This window comes from Akebia trifoliata, chromosome 4, assembly GCF_017979445.1.
Source record: "Akebia trifoliata isolate Shusen 1 chromosome 4, ASM1797944v1, whole genome shotgun sequence".
Lineage (NCBI taxonomy): Eukaryota > Viridiplantae > Streptophyta > Magnoliopsida > Ranunculales > Lardizabalaceae > Akebia > Akebia trifoliata.
This window is the reverse complement of record NC_141378.1, coordinates 16194213-16213304: the sequence shown is the minus strand read 5'-3', so window position 1 is coordinate 16213304 and position 19092 is coordinate 16194213. Positions and strand designations below refer to the sequence as shown.

The 19092-nt window shown below is 34.2% G+C and overlaps 1 protein-coding gene and 1 pseudogene across 2 annotated transcripts; both read right to left on the bottom strand.

Moving 5' to 3' along the window:
* Positions 1–397: 397 nt before the first annotated feature.
* Positions 398–7915, bottom strand: FAS2 (Transducin/WD40 repeat-like superfamily protein). Its single transcript, XM_086440000.1, has 12 exons — positions 7293–7915; positions 6319–6430; positions 6064–6090; positions 5852–5924; positions 5659–5762; positions 5361–5572; positions 5164–5266; positions 4077–4149; positions 2580–2668; positions 2125–2263; positions 1899–1999; positions 398–823 (listed from the first exon to the last, which is right to left on the bottom strand). The coding sequence occupies exons 1-12, from the start codon at positions 7404–7406 to the stop codon at positions 609–611; spliced, it is 1362 nt and encodes a 453-aa protein (XP_086296126.1). The 5' UTR covers positions 7407–7915; the 3' UTR covers positions 398–608.
* Positions 7916–9192: 1277 nt separating this feature from the next.
* LOC147404154 (alcohol dehydrogenase 2-like) lies at positions 9193–18290 on the bottom strand (annotated as a pseudogene). The gene is made up of 9 exons (XR_015177282.1): positions 18153–18290; positions 11279–11415; positions 10871–10917; positions 10432–10756; positions 10251–10333; positions 10069–10144; positions 9850–10028; positions 9666–9761; positions 9193–9564 (listed from the first exon to the last, which is right to left on the bottom strand). The product of XR_015177282.1 is annotated as an alcohol dehydrogenase 2-like (transcript).
* Positions 18291–19092: the final 802 nt, after the last annotated feature.

Genomic DNA, 19092 nt, shown 5'->3' with positions numbered 1-19092 from the left:
TCTTACAAAAATTATTAAACAAACAATGATTTCTGAAAGCATGGTTGAAAAAGAGAAAAATGAGAGAACAAAAGAAACACACAAAGGAGTGCAACAAAATTTTTTGGAGCACAATCGACCAGGAAAATTTTAAGTGGTGAAGTGCAACTGATAATGGGTAGTGGGCAACTAGTCAGTCCCTAAGAATAATAATAATAAATCTCAAGAGGAGGTTGAGAAGACCTACCAAACGAGCAGCAAAAACAACCCAAGAAAACACGCCTCCAAGATTAGAAAATAATGACAACCATTTGAAGATCAATTGATACAAAATATTCCTTTTATTTTGTTTGTTCGGAAAGCCTATTTTTAATGAGATCAGTGACTCGCTCTCATTAAGACCTAAAACTAGGATTGCTAAAAGGCAAATCGCTAATAATCACGATAAAAAGTTGGTACATTAGAGGTCCATGAATACAGTGAATTTTCTATGGCATCGACCATTCTCTGAAAAAGAACCATATATTGATACACTATCTACTAAAAACAATTAGGAGAAGTCGACGGCATCTATAACTTACTGCCCAAAAAATAAAATTAAAATTAAAACAGTGGGTTTACAGTTATGGCTAGTCAAGTGCAATAGGAGTAATACGCCTCTTCGCAGGCTTGTTTGAGATGGAAGTACTAGTAATGTTTTGCGATGCTTGTCTCCCTTCATTTTCTTCAGTATCTGTTCTTCTGTGCACTTCATCGACTGCTTCAGTATTTAGCATACACACCATTGCCTCCGGTTTTTGGGCAATTATATTCTTGCTTTCTTCTTCCTTGGCTTTCTTAGTTTCTGGAGCAGATTAAAAGTACATTATGATTATTAGGTTCAAAAGGTAGAGAATGCCAAAATAAAGGAAAAAATTCTTTCATAGAACCACATAGTAATAAGTTCACTCATTATGTGGAGACTGCAAGCATGCAAACACAAATCATTCATGACATAAATTCCTTAGGTGATTCAGTAAAATGCCACTTCATTCCAAGATTTTCTATGATTTTTTTTTAAATATTTTATAACAAAGGGTATCCGGGCCAGCTTGCGCGCATCCTGACTAGTCCCTACGCCCCGCACCCAGGCTATGGCTAGTGCCTGCTTGGTCCAAGCCAGTACGTGGCCACCACAGGAATATAGTTGGTGGGATTCGAACTTGAGACCAACTAGGGACCAAACCTAATGATACCCAAGTCTACCACTCAACCATCCCTGAGATGGTTAGATTTTCTATGATTTCCTTTTAGAAAGAACTAAGAAAAAATCTGTGACGATCTCATAAATACTGTCACACAAAGGGTCTCTTCACCAACCCTTAATGTTTTAAAATATAAAGGTACTAAAGTTTGCTCATGCCTAGGGTACGGGCATCCTCTTTGGGGGTTAAGGTGGTAAAAGAGGAAATATAATAAAGTTGGAGGGGTATTATTAAAAAATCTTCAGAGTTGAAGAGGGTAAAAGAAGAAAAATATATAAAGTTAGAGAGACATTACTAAAAGAACGGAGAGTGGAAGAAGAGAGAATAAAATTATGGGTATTTTTGGAAAGAGGAAAAAGAGAAAAGGTAAAACCTGCCCTAAAGATACGTTGTTTATGGGGTATAAATCTTGGGACAGAGAGAATGGGACCTACCATTGTGTTTTATTATATAGATGTATATGAGATAATTTCACCAACCCTTGCATTGTTTGGGATTTTTCTTTTCTCTAGTGCCTCTTGGCTGTGCCCTTAAGTAGGTCTCCTCGACCTCCAATCGGGCCTAACCGATTTGTTTTTACTTTCAGTTCCGATTTCAATGAAATCTTTACACTTGAAAAACATGTATCGTACAAGAACTAAATAAGAAAAAATGAATGAGAAAGATTAACAAAACCTGGTATGGAGATAGGTGATCCTAGTTCATCATTTTCAAACTCTACAAGAGTACAATAACCATCTTGAGAGGACAATGCTAGATATTTGGCATTAGATGACCTTGCAAAAACAAAAAGAGAGAATAAAAAAAAAAAAATAGAGAAACATTTGTATCTGATCATCAAAAAGTTAAAAGCTTGCATCAAACCAGAAGCACGTGACGTAAAAAAGAAATTTCAGTTTACCATGCAATATCTGTTATAGCTGCATAATGAAGACCAGCCAAAATTGCTATAGGAGGAATGCTCTCAGTGTCATAGATGTATAGAGAGTTCAATGTGGCCACCGCAAAAACAAATCGATATGAGAGCTTGAAAAATCCAGCTGCTCACGTGACCGGAAACAATTCAGTCTCTTCTCATAAAATTACGGAACTAATATAATGCAAAAGGAAGGAAAAAAACTTTGAAGTGGTCATCCTGCTTCAAAAATTTGGTACAACCCTCTCCTTTGGAATACACGTGGTGTTTTCAAGGATGTATATCAGTATGTCAAATATTAACGAAAAAGTAGGGGCATGAAATAAATACAAAAAGCCATGTGCCTTGTAACAAGGAGGGTTCCTTCAAAATTTTGAGGCGGCTAGGCCGCTTCATGGTCAGACTCCAAAAGGATAATGGTACAGATGGCATTCAACTACCTGAATTTGATCCCCGTAGGCTAAAAACAACAGGGCAAAAGCGTACTGCAACAATGGGTTTACCAGCAGCTGGAAGTTGCAAAGCAGGCCTGTAGAAAGGGAAGGTTATAAATATTGAAATACAAACAAACAGAATACAAAACTTGTCTCCAGATTTATTTATTTATTTATTTGAATTGAATTTTATTAAGAACTCATGTTTGTCTTCTTTTCTCTTGTACCACCTATAGAAAGCATGGATCCAATAAATGAATCCATGCAGTTAAATGACAATGGAAAGAAAATGATAAATTCTATATCCTTGAAAGAGTTGGAGGAGATGTAAGGAGGGTCTTTGATGAAGTGGAAATTAAATAAATGATCACAACGAAGGAAGTTGTCTCTTTTTGAATAGTTGGAATTGCTCGGCTAAGTTTATGGGAAAAACTTAGAACAGAATATCCTATGTTTTGGTCTTGTCCATAAGGAGTTGCGAAGATAAATACGGAGGGTTCGATGACAATGAAATCATAGTCATTGAATTATTTGCAATAAAGGAGGCTATTTTGTTTGCCATAAAGGAAAGGTACGCGAAAATCTAAATTTGTTCGGATTCAATGTATTCCATTAATTTTTTGAATAAGGTGATGATTCCATCTTGGTGGTTTGAAGAATTGATCACAGCAATCCAGATTTTGGCACGATCAGTTCAAGATTGTAGTTTAGCATTCCATTGGAGGGAAACAAATAGAGCGGCAGATTTTTTGGCAAGATTTGGAGCATGTGGGAGTGGGAATGAGTTTTTTGTAATTGAGGATGTTGATTTAATACCTCAAGAACTTATGAACATTGTAACCGAAGATCTATCTTGTAACTATGTTCGAGTTTAATGAATAAAAAGGGAGGGGACCCTTCAACTCCAGCTTACCGATCCAAAAAAAAATACAAGAAAAAAATGGATCTCAACAGAACTATACCAAAAAACTCTTGATTTATTTAAAAATTTTCAGATGTGTTTATATAGTGTTCATATGATTTTCATGAATATCAGCTTATCTGAATATACTCGTAGTTAAAATCATTCTATTAGTCCATACCTTCTAATCTTATGTCAAACTGCGGACCATATAATTTCTCGGGATTACTTTAATTGATTTATGCTATATGTGTAAGGTGAATGGCGAATCGGTGAATAGTCTCTTGCTCCATTGTAATCCTCCAACAAAGTACTCTCTCCTATTGAAGTTATTCTAGTTTCATATTATATAATGTTATAGTTTTACTTCATTTTATTAATAACTGTTAGTATAATAATTTAACTATAATAAACTTGAATCCTTGAATACGGCTGTATGGATGTCTTGGCATACCATTGAAGTATGTCAGATCTCTTGTGTCTGTGTCCAACATTAGAGGACATGTCAATGTTAGCGTTTTCTTCAAAGAGCAAGACACTTGCCATGAAATGATTCAGGGAATCCAACAATATGGGAAAAGATAAAGAGTTAAATCTCTTGCCTTGAAAGATCTTTTCTTGAAAAGACATATGCTGTATTTATTGTGTCTGACACAGGCAAGAATTTGTAAGAACCTGAAACATGGAAAACAATAGGAGCAAACTAAATGAAACATAAATAAGGATAAATACAACAGCCATCATTTTGCAGTTTTTAATGGCAAGAAGCTACAAAGGGAAAACTAAAAATATATGAAATTGGAGAAAATAAGATTCCCAAAAAGAAGTCAAGGTAGAATCCATCAATAGAAAAGAATAAAGATAAAGATATTCGGACAGCAAAAGTTGGTATTATAGTTGGAAAATTGAAATCAACTTGAAAATCAACCAAGTCAGCTCAGATTGCCTCAAAACCAGGGAATATTAGCATTCTAATTTTTGAGATATCGATGTAACAAATTTCTTTGTCTCAAAATGGTAAAATATTTTGTGGAATAGATTCTTACCATATTTCCTAGATTCATCTATTATAATTATTTTCTAGTTAGATATCATAAACTTGTCTTGAAAACCAATTATAAGCAAGGTCCAAATCAAGGCCTAGGCTGGTCCATTAGATACCCCAAGCACAACTTATGGCCCCAGAGATACAAATTGGGTATTGAAGAAAGTGCAATGGCCCGTAAAGCACCATTCAACCATCCCCACCCATTAAAAACCTCTAAAAAATTCAGACATTATAGTCCTCCACTTCAATTTTATTAACTTCCAAGTACCACTTAGTTTCTTTGATATGAAAGTCATTAAAAAATTCAACCCAAGTTGATTTTCCAACACAAGATTTTTTTTTTTTTGAAATTCACACAATTTAAATAAAGAACCACAATTTTTTATCAAGAAAGGAACCAAAAAATTGCCTCAAACCCATATTTTTTCAGAAATGACGATTCACAAAAGATTATATATTTAAAAATGATGATTCGGGGGGAAAAAGACACATGATAAGACCACCACCAAACAGTTACGTGTAGGAAAAAAAGTACATGATAAATATTTAACCATTTTAGAAACTTATATTTAGAGAAATAAATATAAATACCAGTAATTACATGTAATCAGGCAGAAAGGAACATTAACTTAGGTCCACACCTGCAGGCGCCAGAAGAAATGATCCATCAGGGGACCAAGCCAATCTTCTAAAGAAGGATGGCAATGTCTCGTCATGAAAGAGATGATTTTTAGTTGACGGAATCTGAAAAATAAAGAAAGAAAATAAAGGTCTATAATATTGAATAAACCCACTTATAATGTACGACGTGAAAGTTGATTTAGCATTTTTTTTTAACCTTAGAATCATCTGACAGAAGCTGCTCTACCCTTGTAATGACATGATGAGGAACATAATTCATTGTCTTGAGGCCCTTTGATTTACTAGGCTTATTCACATAAACGCGACAAGTTCTATCCGAACTAAGGGAAGCAACATAATGGCCCAAAGGATCCCATGCGACACCTTGAACATAATGTAAATGACCATCCAAAATCTGATGGACCGAACCTATTGTATAAAACATAATCATAATTATATTAAAAACTGATTTATTGGATCAGACAAATTGTTAAGCGATGTGAAGTTTTTGCTACCTTTATTAACATCCCATATGATGCAGGAGTTGTCAACAGATCCAGAAACAAGATATGCACCATCTGTAGACCACTGAAGATCTAGAACATCCTTGCGGTGAAACCTGGCCCATTAAAGTTCAGGTAAATCCTATAAAACTAATGCTGAAGACAACAGAAGCTTAGTGAGGAGTCAAAAGAAAGAGAGACTTACAATAATGACTTGAGTACTTTCCAAGTTTGACCAACGTCAGTGGAGTGTAGTTTCCATATGATTAGCTCACCTCCTACCATTAGAGAAACACATGAACAACACCTTCTCTAAATAACAGGTTGAAATGTTTGATTTGAACGGGAAAAGAATTGGATTGCAAACCAATAAAAAAACAAACAAACAAAGTTCGAATGAATTGAGGTAAGCCATACCATCTGCACCAGAGGCAAGTTGTTCTCCTGCATAATTTCACGGAAAATGTTTTAGTCATAGTTGCAAGAAATACATTTTAAGCCATTAACAGTGACAGATGTCTAAACAGATAAAATAAAAACATTGCAGAACTTTCAGTGCTCATTATTCGTGGTTTGAGCCAATATTGAATTACCCAAATTTTTTTTTTTTTAATAATACGATCAATATTTCGAAACTAGCCAATATTACAAAGTATATAGGTAAACTCTTACCAAAAGGAGAGAAGCGCACAACATTCACGGCTGATCCATGGTAAGAGAGGCTATTTTGATAAGAAGCTGTTGGAGCTTTCTTTTGCACTTCACATGGATTTATTAGCCAAAGCTGAAAAATCAGATCAAATAATCTTACAATGGATCCAACAAAAAATTAAAAGGAAATTAATACTAGCTTTAAAATTTTACCGCTAGAGTATATAAGATGTTGTTGTCTAATTCCAACACAAAGATCTCAAAATGAAATGCACCACGAAACTTTCCAACTTAAGACAGTAAGCAAGCTTCTTACCTAAAGCAAAGCTAATGCATTCTCAGAGACTCAAATCAACAAATTCTTCTTTCATATCTCAATATGAAACCAATGTACATTAAACGTCGAAACCACCTCTTCAACGATTGAAAATAAATCATTTATAATAAAAGCAATCACAGAACATTAAGCAAAATAAAACTAAGTGACCATTCAAATAGAAACCCAAAGCATATCTGAACATATTTTTGAAGATGAGTCAAACTACATTTTGTATCACCATGACTAATTCACAACACGTCTAATAAAATATTTGCCCTTTGGACAACACCCACCAGGCCTTCAATTCAAAGTTTACAAACCACTAAAAAAGGATTCCCCCCTATCAGAAATTTTCCAAATTGAGGGTTGGGAGATAAAACCTTTCACCATCAACACTTCCCAACCATTTTGATTTGCTCTATCTCAAACCTTAAATCCACCCAAATTCCAAAAGGACTCAATAAAAACGACACCCATTAAGCAAAAAAAAATCAAAATCCAAATTCTATTTAAAACAACACCCACTCAGCAAAAAACCAATTTTGTGAGAGAAATTACTGCCAAATTTATTAGAATTTTACTGCATCACAAAATTACAAACCATATGTCCAAAGATTACTACTGTATGACTCGAATCAAAGAAAACAGAGAGAAAGATAGAAGGGAGAGAGGTTACCTTGATATCGAAATCAGCACCACCAGTGGCGAGGAGTCCAGATTGGGGGTGAAAATCTAGGGTTAGAACAGGTTTGGTTTCGTGCCAATTGATCTGAACGGTCCCTCCCCTCATTCTTCTATTAGGGTTTGGAAAGAATGAAAAATTAAAGAAATTAGGGTTTCTGAGAAGTGGCGAAGGACTGATGAAAGGAAGAAGAGACGATGGATTGTGGATTTTGGCGGGACTGTTTCTAAAGGCGGGAAATGGCTCTTAATAACTGTCTCAAATTTCCTTTATATACAAGAAGATGAAGTTGGTAGTTTTTAGGGTGATTTAGACATGTTTGGGTTAATATTAGAGATACCCCTATGTTTTAAAGCTGATTTCAGGCGCCCTTGACTTAGGTTTGTGTGAGAAACTAATGTTACTAACCTAAAGGCCCTTGTCTCCTATAACTAATCAAAATTCTTCCTTTTTTTTTTTTCAAAAAGATTCTGTCGATCTTCAAACTGCTAAGTAGAGGACTCAAACTGCTAGAACTCGATTTTTCTACTCAAAACTCCATTTTTATAATTTTACAAGAAAATCTTTCTTGGTATTGAGGTTTGAAGGTTGAGGCGTTTATAAGAAACCTTATCCTAATGTTGAAGATGATGGATTTTCTAAGAAAAAAATCAAAGGGTTTCAGAAAGTGATTGGATATAAGGGCATTTGGGTTAGTTTATATTAGTCTTACAAAAAACTAAGGTCAAGGGTGCATGTCGTAAGTTTCAAAATATAAGGGTAATCTCCAATATCGATTGAAACATGAGGTGGGCATATTTAAATCACCTTAATTTGTATTTAATCAAGGTTTTAGGCCTCCAGGAAGAGATGGATGTACCACCAGTTCAATAGCTCAGATTCTCTTTTGAAGTAAAAGACCCTTGTAAACTACATACTTGAATGGTGATCATGTGATCTTGGATCTAAGAACATAGATACGAGTCATGTATGTCATTATCACAATATACTCAATAAACTGTAGATTTCATCCCTCTATTGGCTAACTAGTGGAAACATCTACAGAAGAGGACGTAGGTTTAATTGAGGGGTTGGCTCAATGGCAATTTCAGACTGATAAGTGGTTAATGCCCATAGGTCATAAGTTCGATATTCAATATGAGTATTAATTCCTCAAGGGGCACCTGCGAGGGCACACCATCACTTACCTTGTGTGTGATGGACAAGCATTGCACGTGCCTTGGGACTAGGCCTTGGACAAGATCATGGTCTATGGATATCCCCAAATACAGGCCCAGTCTGTTGTATACATGGATATCTGATTATCAAAAATAAAAATAAAAGAGGACGTAGGTTTGCAAACCTATAAATCTTGAGAGATGTTTTCCTTGGTAAGATTTTAAGCCTTATTAAGGGTTGTTTTGCTCAAATAGACGACTATTGAACTTCCACGTAACTCCCAAACTAAAAATTGAAATTCAATAATGAAAAATAACCTTTTTTAGAATTTTTTTTTTTTTTTCAAAGTCCATAGAATTTTGTCCTTTGCAACATTGAAGCATCGGATCATGTTTTTAGATATCAATCAGTACTATAATCTATTCGATGCCACTTATCTTTAAAAAAATGTATCGCATTATGAGTTGTAGGATCTAAGAGGGACATTTCAATTATTTCATATCTCAACAAAGTAAAGGGAACTCATTTTCCTCACCTTTTCTCTTCCTCTTGTGGGGGTGGGCGGCAAAGAGAACCTAGGTTTGATAACCTATAAATTGACCCGCACAATTATCTTTTTGGTGCCTTTTCTCTAAGTTGTTAGATCAAAGAGGGACATTTCAATTACTTGATGCTTATTTGTCCATAAATAAACAGAGCATTTCCTTCAATAAATAAATATATATATATACACACATTTATATCTATAAAAAAATTGACCTAAAAGATTTGTACCATAAGTTAATATTTATACAATCTGTCCATCCTTTCCCACAAAACATGATTTTCATATACAGTAATAGTGATCATCAAAGTAGGCAGCATTGAAACTTGTTCTCATCACCACACACACACACACACACACACTACTTCCCTGAACCCATACATCTTACAAGATCTAACAAATGAAAAACAGACCCATATTTGTTCATAATATCATGCACACTAAAAATGCCCGCTGTATCCATTCTATGCATCCATGCGGATGATGCACCGAAGGCATGTACTTGAAGGCCTTAAACAAGTCATCTTTGTTAGGCACACAGACGAGTACCGCCATGCCCCAACCCTGCAAACAAATGTTAGGATTCTGGGTTAGAAAGCAATGTGTTCAAAGACATTGTCCATATTATGGGCTAAAATCCTAGAAGAGGGATTGTTGGAAATTACATCATGAACACATTCAAAAGCTGAGATCATTGCACTAATACTGCCTGTGCATTCAATGCTGTGGTCCACACCTCCATCCGTCATCTCAACGATTACCTGATGATGATGATGAAATCATACATCAAATATCGATCTTCATAAAATAATTGGATAGAATCACTTCTAATACTGGTTTAAAACTAACCTCTTGAACTGATTTTTTACATTCTTTCGGGTTCACAAAGTCAGTAACACCAAACTTCTTAACTCTTAGAAGGCATAAGCACGCGATATCAGTCCAAGACCCAAAATACCAATGTGACATACATGTAGAAAAGAAAAACCCATAAATAGAACAATATTGTGATTTGCAATTGTAGAACATGAATTCAATCCAAGAAACTCAATTAGGTGATAAAGCCACCTTCATTGAATCTGTTGGAGTTCAAATCAACACCAACGATCCTCGAAATCCCAGAAATTCTAGCTCCTTCAGCAACCTAACCAAGTAAAAATAAATAAATTCAATTTAATAATCAGATTAACAAACAAAAACAATGCTTATTGTTCTATAATAAGATCAAGAATGCAAGAGAAAACGCTCACAGCAAGGCCTACTGCTCCCAATCCAAAAATAGCTACCGTTGAACCTTCTTTTGGTTTTGCAACATTTATAACAGCACCAAGACCTACATTATATTACAGACATCCAATAATCCATCCATAAAATAGAAGAAATTAACAATATACGATGGAAGATAAGCGGGTTTATTTATGTTCTTCAAACCTGTAGAGATTCCGCAGCTTAAAATGCAAACTTTGTTGAGTGGGGCAGCAGGATTGATCTTGGCAACACAACCAACATGAACAACAGTGTACTCACTAAAAGTGAAGGTGCCGAGGAAATGATATATGGGTTTTCCATCTATGTAAAACCTAGTTTGTCCATCGTTGAGCATCACACCCCTATTGGTGTTGATCCTAGGAGGTCACACATGTTGCTCACCTCGGATTTACAATGGGTGCACTCCTTGCACTCTCCGGTGAACACGGGAAGAACATGGTCTCCGGGTTGGAGATCCGTCACCCCACTACCAACGCTCTCCACGATCCTAAATACCAATAAAATTGAACAAAGTAAAATAAAGAATTAAATGTTGATCATGAAATTAGAGACTAAGGTCATTGGTAACATATGACACTAAATGGTTTCGAGAAATATGTACCCTCCTGCTTCATGGCCGAAGATTCAAGGAAACAATGGGGTTTGTCCCTGCAATGTCAATTACCCATTATAATTTCAATATAAAGCTAGTGAAAAGCTCCACCATGTGAAGGTGTCAGCTAGCTTAGTTGGTGAGGTTTTTGAGTGATCATAGACCTCGGTTCAATTCCCGCTACCCGGTGGCAAGACCGGGAAAAAAAAAACATGAATTATAAGGGACTTCTGTTCATCGTTATTAATTGATTTTATTTATTTATTTTTAGAATTTCTTACATGATCTTTCTCATGGCTTCAAGGATTTATTCCAAGGAAGAAGACTATGGTCTTCTTCTCCTTGTCTCCACATGTCAACTGTGTCACCATGTGGTTGATAAAAATTGTTACTTGTATAAATGAAATTATTTGTTACCTTGGCTTCCCAGAAGTAAACATCAGTGTGGCAGAGGGAGGTGTAGAGGATCTTTAAACGGACCTCCATCACCTGTGGAGGCGTCACGTCCACTTCTTCTATAACTAGTGGCTTGCCTGCTTCCCATGCTACCACAGCTACGACACACATGTATCCGATTATCCTCGTGAACTATGGAAGCTTAAACAAAGCTAGAAAACAAACGAACCATGCACAACGGCAAATCATGATTTTAAAACTCGATCGGTATCTTGTCTCGTCTAGGCCCTCATCGAGATTGAGTTGACTCATACAAGTCATATCTTCTAGCCATTTAAATCGATTTAAAATTATTTATTGATACATTCATTATTAACGTATTCTCTGGTATTGCCAGTCAAAAAATCATAATTTTATAGATTAAAAAACATTTAAATCATTAAAAAAATTGATTATTTCAGATAAAATCACACAAAACCCAATTGATTTGGACGAGTCATCCCAATCTCAGAGGAAATCAGGCCAGATGGTCAATGTGGATTGTCCATTACATTGACTCGGGTGAGTCATCCTCATCTCTCAATGTGAATTGTCCATCAAGTTGACTCAAGCAAGTTGTCTCGGAAACAATATTCCCAAAGGCGAGATGATCAATGTGAATCATACATCCATCGCATTGACTCAAATGTCAGAAATCCATCCGAGTTGTCTGATATTTGAAAATACTGAGTTTTGTATTTTTGATATAAACAATTTATTTTTTATTGATTTAAATGTTTATCATCTATATAAAAATTTGTAACTAATAAGAAAAAAAAATCTTTAGTATAACAAATAATAATTTAACTGATCTAAACAGTTTGAATAATCTCAACTCGGTATTGGTGGGGGGAGATGAGACCAGACACCTGGTTATAAAACCATGAATAACAAATTACTGAGTCAACCCTTTGTCTATCTTTGCATACAAGTTAGTAGGGTTCACAAACATACACGAGGAGATTAAAACAATTTCCTTGAACACCAAATAGACCAAAATACACAGGCAGTGGAAGAACCCTAGATTTGATCAAATAAATGTAAAATAATCCTATAGATCCGACATATCACTAAAAGAAGCCAAAATATCCAATAATAGATAAACAAATACCATTAAAAAAAAAAAACCAATTTCCTAAAAACGTTTTGCCAAAGAGAAAGATTTATCATAAGCATGGTTTTAAAACTCGGTTTCGTGACTCATTTCGTCCATACCAGATACCAAGTCGTCTCAAACGAGTATTCCAATATGTTTGAGATGTCTCATTCAAAAATTTAAAATATGCACTTGGGTCATTAAATCTCGTTTAAAAATTTGACTTGTCCGTCCATCTCATTCATGCCTGATATCGAGATGATTCGGACAATACATCTCGATCTCGAATAAGGCGGAGCTAGGATTTTACCCACATGGGCCAACATAAGAGTAGAAAATAATTTGGGGGGGGGGGGGTTTTTCTTTTTTTTGTGGGGGCAACATAAGAGTGGAAATAAGGGTAATTAAAGGTGTAAAAAGAATTGTGGGGGCAATGGCAACAGATTTTCTTATCTGCCGTTGTTATTTATCGTAATATCTCATTAGTCCTTAATAGATTTTAAAATTCTTATGGGAGCAAGTGCTTGCACTATAAATCCGCCCCTAGTCTCCAACGAGATTTGAAACCACGATCAGAAGTGCCATTCGGGATGTCAAACTTTTGGCAAAACAGTTTTCTAAAGGTTTTGCTACCTGATTTTTTTTAAATTAAAAAAATTTCGAGGATGTTATATAGAATATGCATTGAAAATTGAAAAATTACCAAAACGAGACCATGATCATTTCAGTACCGAAAATGAAAATTCCTGTTATCAAAATTAAAATATTTTACAAAAAGGGTAAATTTTCGTAAAGTTGTTACGTGAATTTAGTGAAATGCCCTTCCATTAATTTTGCGTAAAACAGATCATCCAAGAGCTGTTTAAATAAACATGAAATGTTCATCCCACTGAACATTTCACAGTAATCTCTCTCTCCAAGGCCTAAATTCCTCGCTATAATCGCAATTGGTGTGTTGAAAATTATCTTCGAGAGAGAATGAGAAAATGGGGAGATGGGTTAGCATACACTGATTGTGATTCTCTTGGACCACAAAAATTGGTTGAAGAGGAAGAATTGTGTAAGAAGAATATCCATTGAAGATAAAGGAAAAAAATTCAAAAGAAGATCCATGGATGGTTTCATAAAGAATCTCAAATCATCCAACACCAATCAAATCATATGGTGATGCCATCGATGATCGAAACGGTGAATGAATGACAATGGTGAAAAACGAGTAGGGCAAGATCGATCATCATGAGTTGCAAAATGGATATTTTGGTAAAATCAAGATTTCAGATTTTGTCTTTGTACTATTTTGGTAAAATATTAATTCTAAAAATGGCAAATTACTGTTTTTGAAATTAAAATGAACGGAGTGCCGTTTTGGAAATTTGCTAAATTTTCTATATAAGAAAACATTTTAAAATTATCCTTTTATGTTAGTTAGGAAAGAAAGATTTTTTGTGACAATGACTGATTCAAAAATTTGTCGACAAGTGCATGAAAAGGTGTAGATGATGTCGGGCAAGTGGCAGATTGCAGTTGACTTTCCGTTTTTATGTCTAAGTCTTTTGTTTACAATTTTTTTTTTTTTAAAAGTAATTTTATCATTTTAGAAACGTTTTGTTTTGGTAATTACTTTAGTTATATAAGTCAAAATAATACAACGTATTTCTAAGATTAAGTAGTATCTATTTTCATACCTAATTCATTTTCATAATTTTTAATAATTATGAAAATAAATTAGGATTGTAACTGTAATGCACTGATATTGTTGAATTAATAAAATTTATTTTTGAGAATTTTTTGTTTTTTTTTTTGTGGATTTCAGTTTTTCTTGGAATAATGATGTTGATTATTGATCTTATTCCATCATTGTTTCACGCAGCGTTACTAGATCGGGAGAAATTCAATCATTAAAAACACCAAAAGTGAAGATCAACCCAGAAAAATCCATTACAATCACTCTCACAAAATTGTCCACAAAGGTTCTTCTAATCTCATTAAATATGGACCGTTTACAAAATTGGCCAAAATGTTTGGTGCTGAACGGGACCTAGTTTACAAGTTGAAAAATCGTGGACCGTCCATTTTTTGTAAACCATTTTTGATGGGGTTAAAAGTTTTGGAATGCACTGATTTTTGGTGATGATGATCTTCTTACCGTAGAGATCATCCTCACCAAAAATCAGCCTATTCCAAAATCTCTAACTCATGTTTTAAAAAATGTTTTGCTAAAATGTTTGTTGCTGAACATTTCCCTATATATATATTTATATGGGGACAGTTCAACAGCCCTAAAGTTTGCCAAGTTTGGTGCCAAACATTTTTCAAAATATGAGTTAGAAACTTTGGAATGAACTGATTTTTTGTGAGGATGATCTCTATGATGAGAAGATCATTCTCACCAAAAATCAGCCTATTCCAAAACTTCTAATCCCATCAAAAGTGATTTACAAAAATTAGACGGTCCACGATTCTTCAACTTATAAACTAGGGTTAGAAGTTTCAAAATGAGCTGATTTTTTGTGAGGATGATCTCTTCACCGTAGAGATCGTCTTCGCAAAAAATCAGCCTATTCCAAAACTTCTAACCCCGTCAAAAGTGATTTACAAAAAATATTTGACACCAAACTTGGCAAACTTTAGGGGTGCCGAACCGCTCCCTGTATATATATATATATAAAATAAAAAAATCTTAACCATTTTTCGTGAGAGATTTATCGGGCAGACCCCATAAGTTGCACTTTTATGACAAAAACTTCCTTACTTTATTTGTTATCGAATAGGCCTTACTTTATAAATAAGGCTAGCATGACTAACATGGTAAGATTTCAAATCTTACTAAGCATTATTAGGCCCACATGGATCATCATCAAATTGGCAATCCAACACCGAAGACTACTAGATTTCTTGGAAAAACTCAGAATTACAAGAAAAAAATTCCTTTTTAAGCTTGACTAAAGGTGTTGAAAATATCATAGTTACCAAACTCCCAAATTTAAAACTAAAATCCAACGGCCAAAAAAATTTAATATATTTCTTTTAAGTTCTTAGAATTTTGTCATTTATAACCTTGTGACAACATATCATGATTTTAGAAGCCACAAATTGATGCGATTAAGATCCACTTAAAGTATGTTAATTAAGTAATAAATTGACTTCAATTTGAATTGTATATTTGCTAGGTAACACATTTTAAATGAGCCTGGGTAACAAACTTCATAATAATGTAAGGCTCCTTGGAGTTGTTAGAACTCCAAGAGAGTTTTTGTAACAAAAATGCAACAATTAGGTCCAGGTAAATCTCTCTTTTTGGATAGTTGTGGATAAAAAATTGAAGCAAAACAAAACCCTCTCTCTTTTTCTTAAGTCTTCTCTTCTCTCCCAAATTCTCTTTCCTCTCAATTTCAAAGTGCTCCCTCTTTCTCTTTCAAAATTCTTATTTTGCTAGTGCTATTCATGAAGTCATCGCTCACTATCGTCCATTTGAGTTTGCACCATACCCCATCTTTCAATCTGAAATGCTATCTCTCTAGAAAAAAAAAAAACTATTGATTAAAGACTCTCTATTGGAGCTTGATTGAACTCTAGTTAAAAATAAATTTTATCTTCTTTTGTCATTATAAATGAAAATGGAGCATAAAAATATAATTATTGAGATTATTGGCCAACCATTGTTTGCGGTGATGAGCCAAAGTTGGCACTGAAGGAAATTAGGATTATTAGTGGATCATCATCAACACTTTACCCTAAGGGTGTCAATGTGTACCCATTTACTTAGAACCGAATAGAAACCAAAACTGAAAACCTCCACTCTAGTTCCCATTTTATTGGAATCGATTAGAGCCGCATCTAATATAGAACCGAATTGATAGGAATCAGAATCATTAGGTTATATACAATAGGTACCTAAACCGATTCATTTTCTCATTTATTTTTGCATTATACATGATTTAAGGTTTTCTTAGATTTTAAAAACATATATTATAAAAAATTCTTCAATTTTTCATAGAGACTAAATATTGGAGTTTAAAATGACTCATTTATTCTTAAAGTTTTTTACTTGTAAAGAAGATGAATTTTAATTTTTGAACAAAAGTCCTTAAATCTTATGTTTAGTGAAATAAATTATAATTAGGTTGATACTTTGTAGATAATATATTATATTTTAGAAGGAAGACAATTTTTTTAATGATTTTGAAATATGTTTTTCCCATTTGATTATTGAGTATCGGAATTGACGGATACCCGTGATTCTTAATGATTCTACGTATTTGATAATCGAAATCGCAACCGATAAGAATCAGAATCGAAAAAATATAATGGTTACGGTTCTAATTTTCTTAGTAATTGAACTAAAACTAACCCATTGACACCCCTACCTAGCCCCCACTAATCAAATTAAAATTATGGCTTTGCCCCTGGTTAGAGGGGACATTTATCCCTCACAAATTATAGTAAAGTGGGGCCTACAATTGTGTTTATATACTAGAATTCGCCCATGACATAGGGTTGAAAGATGAATGGTAGTACATTTGTATTTTATTATATATATTAGAGTTCACCCATGCCTACAGCACATGCATCCTCTTTAGGATTAAGAGGGTAAAAGCAAAAAAAAAAAAAAAAAATTAGAGGAATACTATTAAAATCTTTCAAGTTAAAGATGTAAAAGATGAAATATAATAAAGTTAAAAGGGAGTAAAAGAGGGAAAACAATAAAATTAGAAGAATATTATTAAGAAGGAGAAAGAAAGATAATAAAGTTGAAAAACTTTTTTCTAAACCTCCATAACTTTTGGGTGGTAAATTTTTTTCTTAATGATTTGCGACTGTTAAAGATAAATGTGAAACAATCTATATAATTAAACACAATGTTTGTCTTCCCTCAATGTGTATCCCCCACAAAGAACATCTCACACAATCTTCCAGAACAATTTCAACATTATTCATCTACTCTCCTCCCTTTCCAAGGATATCCCTTCCATTTTATTATCTTTTTTTTTCCTATCATTTTACAATAATACGCCTCTAATTTTCTTGTCTTTACCCATATACACATTTTCTAATATTATCCAAACATTAGTCTCTCCTCTTTTACTCCCTTAACCTCTAGTGTGCTCTAGCATGATCATAATTTTGAAGATTTAGACGTAACTTTTGATTGATTTCAATGATTTGTGACAATAAATCACGAACTGAAAAACGACAGGCTCATTATATTGAAGATCTAATCATAACATTTGATCTGAATCTCTGTTTTGTTACTATAAAATACGCATTTTAGATTATTTTTCATGAATATTTTGATAATAACCCAAGAGAGTATTTTCTGTTCTATTATAAGCGGTGTACTTTTGGTTCTACTTATAAGATTTTCCATTTTGAAAAAAAAAGTGTTTTCACCAAAATAATTAAAAACCGATTTGGTGAACATTTTGAAAAGCACCGACTCTAAACTGTTTTTGTTAAATTTCTCATTCCTTGAAAATCCAGCACACACATCAACATGTTATAAGTAAGAGAACCCAAAATCCCAAATGACCCAGAAAGCGAAAAATCAGCTTGAGCTTTTTAATGTGTTCCAGAAGAAACAGACCCAACTGATATGAATCAAAATTCAAAACCCATGCATTAAATTACAATCCAACAGAACCCAAATCCAAATAAACACACACACACACACACACACACACAAATAAAATAAAATAAAATAAAAAAATTAATGGAAGACCAAGGACAAACTAAGAGCAAAGATTTGACCAAAAGGGATACCTTTGCATCGAATGATCTGACCAGTTGAGATACTCGCCATCTCTTTTCCTCCCTTTACTATAGTGAGTGAGATGAGATTGTTTGTGGCATTTGTGGGGCATATTTATAGTGTGAAAAAAAGGCACTTTTAGACCTCAGTTGAAGCCAAATGTTAGAGAGAGAGAGAGAGAGAGAGAGAGAGAGAGAGAGAGAGGGAGAAATAGTGTTGGCAAAATACGGGCTACGGCGCCATGGATTTGCTCCACGTTTACCAAATTACCTCCACGTGTCCCAAAGAAGAGTTTAAGGCCTCCTCCTGTTGCAAATGTTTGCCGAATCGATGAAGGGACAGAATATTTGACTTGGACCGTGCTTTGATTTTCGTTCAATTTGATCGGACTAAACTGTATATTTATTAAAAGATTTAGGACAATTTTGACATTGTTCTCTGGGTTTTCTTAATTTCTAATTTTTGGGTTTAAGGTTTTATATGAGTGTTATAATGTTATGTAATATTGAGATAATGATTTGAGTCAAACCTTTTGTAAGGTTTGATGGTGTGTTTTAATCTTTAATTGAGGGTGTGATGAATGATATAAGAAATTAGGGTGTAATATGTAAGTGTTAGGGTGCCAATAGTAACTCTCTATTTGTATGAGATTTCATAGAAGTGAAAATGACCAATTGTTGCACGTTTGAGGGGAATCACGACTTAAAAAAAAAAAGAGTCGTGATAATCTAACTACCCCACATGGCATACTCAATCAACTACTTGACATGATAAGTTCAGGAATCATACTTCTACGCTCCTTGAGAAACACGATTCCCTCGAGATACATTTTTTATAGGGAAATGCAATTGTGTATCCCAAGGAATGTAAATCTATGGTTCTTGAACTTGTCACATCACGATAGTCGATTGAGCTTATCACGTGGGTAGTCAGATTATCACGATTCTAAAA

Excerpts from the sequence above, each read along its gene's own strand:
- FAS2 (XM_086440000.1), bottom strand. The coding sequence starts at position 7,406 with ATGAGGGGAGGGACCGTTCAGATCAATTGGCACGAAACCAAACCTGTT. Across the intron at positions 5,925-6,063 it reads ACTTGCCTCTGGTGCAGATG|GAGGTGAGCTAATCATATGG; the intron begins GTATGGCTTACC and ends CTCTAATGGTAG. Across the intron at positions 5,267-5,360 it reads TTCTGTCAGATGATTCTAAG|ATTCCGTCAACTAAAAATCA; the intron begins GTTAAAAAAAAA and ends TTTATTTTTCAG.